The sequence below is a fragment of the Echinops telfairi genome, unplaced genomic scaffold (genome assembly GCF_000313985.2).
Source record: "Echinops telfairi isolate 266 unplaced genomic scaffold, ASM31398v2 ScPeMD7_18;HRSCAF=68, whole genome shotgun sequence".
NCBI lineage: Eukaryota > Metazoa > Chordata > Mammalia > Afrosoricida > Tenrecidae > Echinops > Echinops telfairi.
Window position 1 is genome coordinate 256,912 of NW_022103915.1, and position 9,531 is coordinate 266,442.

Sequence of the window (9,531 nt, forward strand, 5' to 3'; positions counted from 1 at the left end):
GGGCACCATCAGCTTTCTTCACCACATTTGCTTATTCACCCGCTTTGTCTTCAGTGGTTGTGTCAGGAAGGTGAGCATCATATAATGCCAATTTAATAGAAGAAAGTATTCTTGCTTTGAAGGAGTACTTGAGTGGAGGCCCAGTGTCCTTCTGCTACCTTAATACTAAACCTACAAATATAGGCACATAGATCTATTTCCCCATCCTCATATAAATACATTTGCATATGTACATGTCTTTATCTAGACCTCTATGAATGTCCTTTGCCTCCCAGCTCTTTCCTCTATTTGAACAAGGGCCATTGTTAAACCTGCCATGCTAAGCATGTGGCAGTCACTTCATCGACCCTGGAGGGATAGGGCTCTGACAGTGAGCAGGCCATGGAGAGGCTGCTCTTCCGTGGCTCGAGGTCGTCTGGGGGCTGGCGGCACTGCTCCACTTTACCTCCTTGGTCTCGAGCTCTCTGAGGAAACTCCTGGTGAAGCAGAAGGCCATGGGAGAAAGGCCTGCTGACCTCTGGAAGTTAGCCCTTAGGGCGTAGGGGTAACAGCTCTTGACAGGCTTGTCGTGAGCCACACTGGGCTCGGCAGCAACTGGTCTGGGGCTTTTCCATTCTTTTTTAAAACTTTATTGAACATTTTGAAAATGTTCTGAAATGTAGAAATCTGTGCAAGTAGAGCAGGCTGAGTGTTCTCCTCTCTTTGTGCTGGCCTGGGCCCACCCCAGCTCAGCCACATGGCCCCTCTTCTCCCCGTCTTGGAAGCCTGCTGTTAGCAGGGGGCTGCTAAGAAGGGGCTGAGGGCAGCTCCCATGCAGGGGCTTGGCTTAGGCATGGTCCTGTGGTGTTTCAGCCTCACGGAATTTGAGGACACGCCCACCAGTCAGCTGACCATAGACGAGTTCATGAGGATCGACTTAGAAGAGGAGTGTGACCCGCCCTCTTACACAGCCGGCCAGCGGAAGCTGCGCATGAAGCAGGTGGGGGCCAGCACGGGGCGCTTCCCGTTCCAGGATGCCCTTGTGGCATCCGATATGGGGTGGGTGCTTGGCAGGTCCCTACAAGCAGCATAGCCGAGCAGTCTAGGCAGGACACGGGACCCACCTCGTGTCAGTTGCCCTGTCCCAGGGATGCTCTAAGGAGTGGCCAGTTTAAGGACTGGGCTAAGAACTTGGAGGGGAGAGCCTGTGGGAGTAGCTTGCTGGGGTTCCACCTCACTGGTCTTGAGGAAGTGGGCCTTCCAGGGGCTCTTGACTGGACTCGGAGGGGGCAGGGACTCAGGGAGCAAGTGGCCCACTGTCTGGGCCTCGGGTCAGGCTGCTCCCCATGACTCCTGCTGGGCACCGCATCCAAGCCCTGTCTGGGCAGGCGTCTCTTGATGACATTGGATGTCATCCACTCTTCCCTGAGGGGTTTGGAGCCCCCATCCCAGCACCACTGACACGCCCCACAGTGCCCAACCCTTGGCTGTGTCATGCTGGGGCCTCCGCTGGGCACCTGGCCACCTGTCCCTGTCACCTGAGTCCTTTTGCTGGAATGACCTGCCTCCATCTTCACCCACATCCACTCTCCTGTGGCCACTGCCTGCTGGTGCTGGTGCTGGGCGTGGTGGTGGGCGGGGTCCTGAGCCCCTGGAACCAGGTGACCTGTGAGCAGCTGATTGGACCCCAACCTCGTGCCTGTCTTTCAGCTGGAGCAAGTCCTGTCCAAGCAACTGGAGGAAGTGGAAGGTAGTGAACAGAATGGCCTCCCACCGCGGCTCCCGCGGCTCCAGGAAAGTACGTTGGTACTTACTTTCAATTCATCACGTAGGTGAGATCTCCAGCTACCAGGACGCCATTGACACTGAGCTTGAAAGCAGCCGCCCGAAGGCGAAGGGGGCCTTGGCCACTCTGGCTAAAGATGGTGAGTACAGCCCCTGCTGCCCCTTGACCCTTGAAACTGGCCTTCATCACCAGGTCCCACACCGTGCGCTCCTCGGACACCTTCCATCACCTCCCTGATTTCAGCCCCACCGGACTGATGCCGCCCCAGCCCGTGTCCCGGAGCCCCTGCCTCTGCTTGCTGTGCCCTTCCAGGCCAGGTCGCTGATTTCTTTCCGACTGGCTGAGCTGCTGCTTCTGACTAGTGCACTCTGAAGTCCCTGGCTCAGAACCTTGCCTCGCTCAGCCCTCTGCGTGGTCCACACACACATGTGCTGGTGGCCGTGCCCACTGGGGCAAGGTATTCTCCCCACATGTTGCCTAGCACATCCCTTCAGGAAGAGGGGCCCTCGCGCTCCATTCCTGGGTGCTTCTCTTGGCCCCTCAGCGTGGGTGGAAATCCCATGGTTGAGATAGAGAGGGCTTTGGAGGCTGGGTTTTGTTGTTAGTGTTTGCCATAATTGTGCGTCAACTGGAGAGTGTTTCTGCAACTGTATTGTGTTGGTGATGTATGTGGCCGTGGGTGGTCTTTTCTGCGTGGATTCTCATGAATCTGAGAATGGCAGCTATTGGAGCCCACAGGAAGTACCTGGCTCCCATCCAGATTTCTCTGAGCTGTCCCAGAAATCTGAATGTTTATTACACCTTATCCTGTTGTGCTCTCTTGGACAGTGAGTTGAGCAGCGTCCACTCTCCCTTCTGGGGTTCCTGTGGGTTTTTCTGACTTGCTGGCATGGGTTTGGCACACAGCTCTGTGGGGCGCAGAGCAGTCAGAGCCTCAGATGCCCTGCTCTCTGCCTCAGTCTACATTCGCCCTGTCACACGGGGGACATGTCAGCCCCACCCAGGCAGCTCCTTCTCACTTCCTGTGCTCGAGCAGGGCTTGTGCACACTCCCTGGTACCCTTGTGTACCTGCTGTCTCTGCCTCAGGCTGTGCTGGCTTCCCGGGTGAGGCCCACGGGGAGCCACTCCACCTTCGAGCCTGCCTTACCAGCTACAGTGAGGATGGCCATTCCCTGAACATCATCTGCAGCCTTTGGGTGGTGGGCAACCTAGTCATTATGGATCCTCAGCTGCAGCTTCGGCTTAGCAGGATCTTTATGAGGAGCAGAGGCCACCCTGGCAGAGGACATGGGGCCTGGGCTGATGATGTTGGGGATGTAGAACAAGAAATGACCCCTGGAGTCGGCAAGAGCTTCCACTTGCAAGAGAAGTGCACACTGTGTATCTGGCATGCCCCTCATGCCTGGCCTCTAGGGTCCGGCAGTGGACAGAGCAGAGCCCCTGCCAGCCTCACACTCTGCGGGGCAAGGAGAGCCGTGTTGCCACTATGGTTTAAGCCAGGAGGGGGCGCTGAGATGCTAGTGGCCCCAGAAACGTCACACTGCATCCTTTTTAAAAGCAGCAGACACATGGGATGGCAGCTTTAACACCCAGAGAAAGGGCTGGTCAGACATCTCGTCATTCCGATTGAACATGCCCCTTCTGACACGTGGAGATGTGTGCTTCTTTGTGCTTGTGATGGGCCAGGTTCGGACCCTCCTGCATGCCGTGTGCCACCAGTGCCCGTCGCACAGAAACACCACACCAGGGCAGCTCAAATAGGACCGATTCAGGGGAAGGCTCTCTGGATGGTCCTGGCCTCGCTTCACAGCAGTGGACATAACCAGCACTTCCAGTCCCCACACCCTTTAGTAACCCTGCCTTGTCCCCGGGGCGCCAGTGGGGTTTTCTGTCACTGTGAATTGGTTGCGTGCTCCACTTTCATGTAAATGGGATTCTATTGTACTCCTTTTTTTAGTCTGGCTTTTTGGGGTCAGTAGAATTATTTTTATATCCATCCATTTGTGGTGAGCCGGTGCTTTGACCCCTCTTCCAGTGGAGGAGGAGCCCATAAAAGCACAGGCTGTCCATTCAGCTGTTGAAACACGTGTGGATTGTTTCCATCGTGGGGCCGTCACCGAGAACGGCAGTGGACGTTCTCGTGACTCTGTGTGGGTGTTACCTGGGAGTCGGCCGGCGAGGCTGTGGTAGGTGTGGTTCGGTATTCAGGACTCGGTGGATGGAAACACACCAGGATGTGTGAGTGCCCCAGCTCCTCTGCGTCTCCATGTGGTCAGTCTCTGACGTGAGCATTTCCCGAGGATTGACGTTGTCTGGCATCTCTTCATGTACTTCATTTGCGTCTGTCTTTTCCGGTGAAGTGTCTGTCTTCTCTGGTATGTGTGTTGACGTGCTTTAGACACAAGCCCTTTGTCAGAGGTCTTCTTTGCGGACAGTCCCTCCTCTCTGGGGCTTACCTGTTTATGCCCTGACCAGAGCCTTCAAAGAGCAGACGTGCTGAATTTTGACAAGATCCAATTGATCAATGTTTCCTTTTAGAGATTGCAGTTTTTATATCATATCTACAAAATGTTTTTCCTAATTGAAAGTCACAAAGATTATCTCCCATACTTTCTTTCAAAGCTTTGTAATTTGAACTCTCGAATTTGGATCATTGACAGCTTGTGTTTATGTGAGATAAGGGGTCTAAGACATGCAGTGTGCTTGCTTGTATGTCGTGTATGGGGTGCAGTTCTGTGACGAGAGTTCAAGCTTAGGTGATATAGGTGGGGTCTGTGATGGGGGTTCATGTGTGTGTGCTGTAGAGGCCCCTGGTGGAGTTGGTGTTTTTCTGCATTGTGTGGGGTCTGAGTCTGGGAGTTCATGTTGACGTGAGGTGTGCGAGTGTGTGTGTGTGTGTGTGTGTGTGTGTGTGTGTGTAGTGTATAGAGGGTGTGTGACAGGATTTGGGGTGTGTGAGGGGTCTGTCTTAGTCCGTTGACATTTGGATGAAGTGAGTGGTCTGTGATGTGGTTTAGTTCTCACAGGAGGTGAGGGTCTGCGATGAGGGTTAGTTCTCACGGGAGGTGAGGGTCTGTGACGGAATTGGTTGGTGGGAGACATGCAGCATCTGTGTTCTGTGCACTTGAGGTGCATGAGGTCTGTAAACGGAATTCAAGTTACTGTGAGGTACCAGGGGTCTGTCACGGGAGTTGGTGTTTACATGGGTTACAAAAGGAGGCCGACTCCTTGGCTTGTGCGTGGCAAGTGCCCAGCACCCTCCGTCTCCGTCTGGAAGAGCTCCCTGCACATTTCGGGAAGGCAGCCCTATGCTTCCTGACCAGGCTCTGGAGATACTCAAAGGAGTGGCTTTTGCAGGTTTCCTCCTGTAGTGCAGGCTTATCTTGCAGCTGGCTCACTTCCTGGGTGACTGGGGTGTGAACCGTGTTCCCAGGCTCTGTGGAGGACACTGTGTCCAGCCTGTTTGGTGAGGAGGACGCAGAGGACGAGGAACTGGAGGCTGCTGCCAGCCACCTCAACAAGGATTTCTACCGGGAGCTCCTCGGCGACAGCCTGCCTGGCAGCTCGGAATCTGCGGGGAATCCCGAAGAAGGGAGCCAACCCCCTGCCCTCGAGTCCCTGCTTGGGCCCCTGCCCACAGCTGCCAGCCTGGGTATCTCTGAGTCTATCCGAGAGTGCATCTCCTCCCCGAGCCGAGACCCCAGTGAGTCCTGGGGGCCTGTGGTGGGGGTGGGGGCAGGGGCCGTCCCCTTCTGGGGAGCGTCGGGGGTAGAAGGGGTCCAGAAACTGTTTAGTGGGCAGTTGAGGATACAGAGGCCCCTCCTGGCTCACCAACTTCCAGGGCAAATTCTTTTAAGGCATTTTAGGGGGTGATGTGCTTGGGGGAGAGGGTTGCTGCTCTTTTTCCGAGGGCATGGGGGGGTTAAGGTTGAGTGTGGTGGTCTTAGGCCTCTTCCTGGGAGAAGTAGCCCCCAGGGTGTTGGGGACGATGGCCTCTTACAAATGAGCTTGTAAGAATTCTTGGCCTCCCAGCAAGTGGGACATGGAGCAGGAATTCACCTGTATCATCCTTCGCAAAACCAGGAGGGCACGTCCTGGTACAGACTGGGCATCCTTGGGTAGAGTCAGACTGGGGGAGTCAGGCTCCACTCCCCCCCATGACTATGGTCGGGCTCCTGAGTAAGGAGGGAATAGGATGTGAGTGCCTGTTGTTTGCTTGGCTGTCAGAGTACCCAGGCCAAGGGGAGGTGGGGGGCGGGGGTTCTACACAGTGTGGGCACAGTACCAGGCAGGGAGATCCCCACCAAACTGACAGGCAGGAAGTGGCATGTGGGTTCTGAGCTGATGGGACTGGATGGTGACCACAGAAAGGTAAGGGACAGTGGAGAGGAGGGAAAGGACCAGGGTAGCTACAGGGTACCCATGGGAGAATATGATGTGACCCTCAACCTTGCTCTTTGTTGGGGCCTCTGTGTCCCTGGAGGTTGTTGTCAGTGCCTTACTTCCGTGAGGTGAGTGGCTAGTGAGTTCAAGGGGACAACGCTATGGCGTGCAGAGAGCAGGGCCTAGGCCCAGCAAGCTGACGGTCACCTTTCTCCCTAGAAGACCCCTCGGAAGATGGTGAACTGGACCTCAGTGGAATTGATGACCTTGAAATTGACAAAGTAAGCCATTGTCACACTGTGTATGTCTGGGGTCGCTGGCCTATCTATCTTACAGGGCCCAGGATTGCCACTTGCTGGGGCCTGTGATGGCCTGGCCACCACCTCTCTGGTGGTCCCTCCAGCCAGTGGAGCTCCTGGGCCCCCACCACTCTTGGGGGCCTTCACTCTGCAGGGTACTTTGCCGGCCTCCAGGCACCTGACTGCCTGATCCTTCTGCTTAAGAGACTGTCCAACCACACAAGGGCACCGGCCTCCCAGGCCCAAGTGTGACTCACCTGCTGTGCAGTGGGGTTCTAGCCCTTGTTCTCTGTCGGGAAGATGCTGCCCCAGTTGTGAGACAAACTGGACTCCATGGGGCCACCTTTTCCTAGTGCTTGGGCTCATCTCTCCTTGTCCTGGGGGACTTGTGCCTCAGCAAATAGTGGGCTGTGTCCCAGAGTGGCAGCAAGGCCATAGCACCAGGAGGTGCTTGTGTGCCCAGGACCACAGCAGCCTGGTGCCTCCACTGCCCGCCCGTGTGGAGGCAGCACGGGGCTGACCCACCCCTGCCTGTGCAGTACATCCTGGATGACACGGAGGCCCGCGTGAAGGCTGAGCTGTGGATGCGTGAGAACGCCGAGTATCTTCGGGAGCAAAGGGGTAAGTGGGAGGGCGGGCAGGCCGGCAGGCATCCCATGCTCAGGCAGGGAGTCCCCCAACTCACAGCTCTCCTACTTCTAGAGAAAGAGGCCAGGATCGCCAAGGAGAAGGCTCTGGGCATCTACAAGGAGCACAAGGTAGAGCTGCTGCCCGTGCGGGGGCTGGGGGTCTGTAGTCCCAGGGGGAGGGGGCAGGGGAGGCGCGTGGCGGGGAACCCCTGTGGGCCTTCTGCCAGGTAGTGAGTTCTAGAAGCCTCTGGACCCCTGTCGTTCCCTCAGAGAGCCCCATGGGACCCCAGCCTCTGCAACCATCCCCTTTGTGCCTGCTGCAGCCCAAGAAGCCCTGCAAGAGGCGGGAGCCGATCCAGGCCAGCACGGCGGGTGAAGCCATAGAGAAGATGCTGGAGCAGAAGAAGATCTCCAGTAAGATCAACTACCACGTGCTGAGGGACCTGAACAGCACGGGCGTGGGGAGCCCCAGCGCCGAGGACGAGGGCCCACCGGGGCCGCCAGGGACCGCCAGTGCCAGGAAGCTGTCTCGCAGGAGGACACCAGCTGGCCGTGGTGCTGCTGACCCTTCTGCCGGCACGGGGAAGAGGTACTACCGTGCAGCCGGCGCGTAGGTGTGGTGGTGGTGGGTGGGGCGGGGGTTGCTCCTGTCAGATGTGGAACATGAGCTTAGGGGCTCTTGTGATCCCAAGGGGTCTTGTCACTTCGGGCCACATCTGTGAGAGATAAGCTATGTGGGCTAAGCTCACCCCCGGGGCTCACAGACGGTCAGTAGGAAGTGTAGTGCGCCTTTGGTGCCAGGATTCCGTGTCCCCACTCTGTGCCCCTGGGTCCCCACCATGCCTAGGTGGCCCCTTGGCTTAGCTGTCCTTCCACTGGCCCTGAGTACTGCTGTAGCCCTGTCTCACCAATGCCACCAGAGAGGCTGCTCTGAGGGAGGCTCGCGAGGTGGGCGGTGCAGCTCCAGTTATGACCCTTGGTGCTGCTCCTGGGCTGGCTGGTCCAGGGCCTTGCCTGGTTCTGTGCAGCTGTTGCCTTGCCATCTTCCAGATTGGCCGGGAGGCAGCTGGAGGGAAGGGCAGAGTTGGATCCCCCTCTGCTTGCCTGTGAGCTAGTTCTGCTTCTTGGCCTCCAGCCACTTAGAGTCACCCGAGGGCCTGCCCCGTGTGCTGGGCCTCTGCCAGGCCTCTGCCTTTAGTCTTGATAGCTGATGTTTCTCCTTCTTGGGTCCTGGTTTGTTCTCCGGCCCCCAGGAGCTGGGCCAGGCCAAGCCAGGCCATCACCTGAGAGCTGCCTTGAGATGCTCCAGGCAGTGGTTCCTGGTGCTCAGAGCTGCCCCTTTCCCAGAGACGCTGAGCTGCTGGCCCCAGGGCACCTGTGGGTGGATAGATGAGTGTGTACATGAAGAGTGTACGAATGAGTATGTGTGTGAGACACGTGTGCATGTGTGCATGTGTATGAAGCATGGATATGCATATGAGAACGTGTGTGCATGTTTCAGATGCACAGGTTCATGTGTGCTTGTACAGGTAGGGTGTGTGTATACAGGAACACATTAATGTGTGTGTCCATGAGGCATTCGCATGCATATATGTATATGTGTGTAATGTGTGGGTATTCGTGAAGTGTGTATGTGAGATGTATGTGCATGAGGTATATGATGTGTGTGTACATGACATGTGCATGTATGTGGTATCTATGTGTGTTTGTGTGCTGTGTGTGTACATGAGGTGCATGTCTGTACCCAAGGCACGTGTGTGTGCATTCATGTGGTGTGCGTGTGCATGTACATGAGGTATGTGCATGTTTGCGAGATGGGTGCATAAATGTGATGTGGGCATGTATGTATGTGGTCTGCACGTGTGAGGCATGTGTTGTGAGGCATGTATGTGTGCATGAGACATGCATGTGAGGTGTGTGCATGTATGAGGTGTGTTCATGTGTATGAATCGTGTGTGTGTGTAGTTGAGGCATGTACAGGTACATGAGGCGTGTATGTTTGCAGAAACCTGCCTGTTTCCCCTGGGCATCAGGGCTTGAATGGTGCGACATCCAGGAAGAGAGTTCATGGCCTCCGGCCCTGGCAGAAGAACCTTTAAAACTAAAAGGACTGGGGTCCCCACACTGTCCCTCCTCCTGCATCGCCTTGGAGCCCAGAGCTCCAGCCCCACCCCACCCCATCTGTTACTGCACCTGAGTCCAGAGTTGGCGGGAGACGGGAGGCCCATATGCCTTTGTTGCAAACCACCTCCCATGGCTCTCAAGGCTGTGCCCGATGTCCCACCACAGCAGCTTCTGCCCACTATGCCTGTCTAGAGTTCCTGCCCTTTGAGGACAGCAGGGACTGGGGAGACTTGACTCCAAAAACCCTCAGAGGGCCTGCATCCCAGCCTCAGGCTACAGCTCCCCACAACTTCAGCGCAGAGCTGCAGCAGGACCTTGGCTGCTATATCG

General features: G+C 56.4%; 1 protein-coding gene across 2 annotated transcripts in view; it reads left to right on the forward strand.

Annotated features, from left to right (window-relative positions):
• BRF1 (BRF1 RNA polymerase III transcription initiation factor subunit) overlaps positions 1-9,531 on the forward strand; it is a 43,687-nt gene that overhangs the window by 26,268 nt on the left and 7,888 nt on the right. The window contains exons 7-14 of one of the 2 annotated variants that reach the window (XM_045287921.1): positions 853-979; positions 1,690-1,729; positions 1,812-1,904; positions 5,200-5,469; positions 6,369-6,430; positions 6,988-7,069; positions 7,151-7,206; positions 7,401-7,666. In XM_045287921.1, the coding sequence (XP_045143856.1) occupies positions 853-979; positions 1,690-1,729; positions 1,812-1,904; positions 5,200-5,469; positions 6,369-6,430; positions 6,988-7,069; positions 7,151-7,206; positions 7,401-7,666 (996 nt within the window). The remainder of the gene's footprint in view (positions 1-852; positions 980-1,689; positions 1,730-1,811; positions 1,905-5,199; positions 5,470-6,368; positions 6,431-6,987; positions 7,070-7,150; positions 7,207-7,400; positions 7,667-9,531) is intronic. The other variant, XM_045287920.1, reaches the window with a different exon arrangement.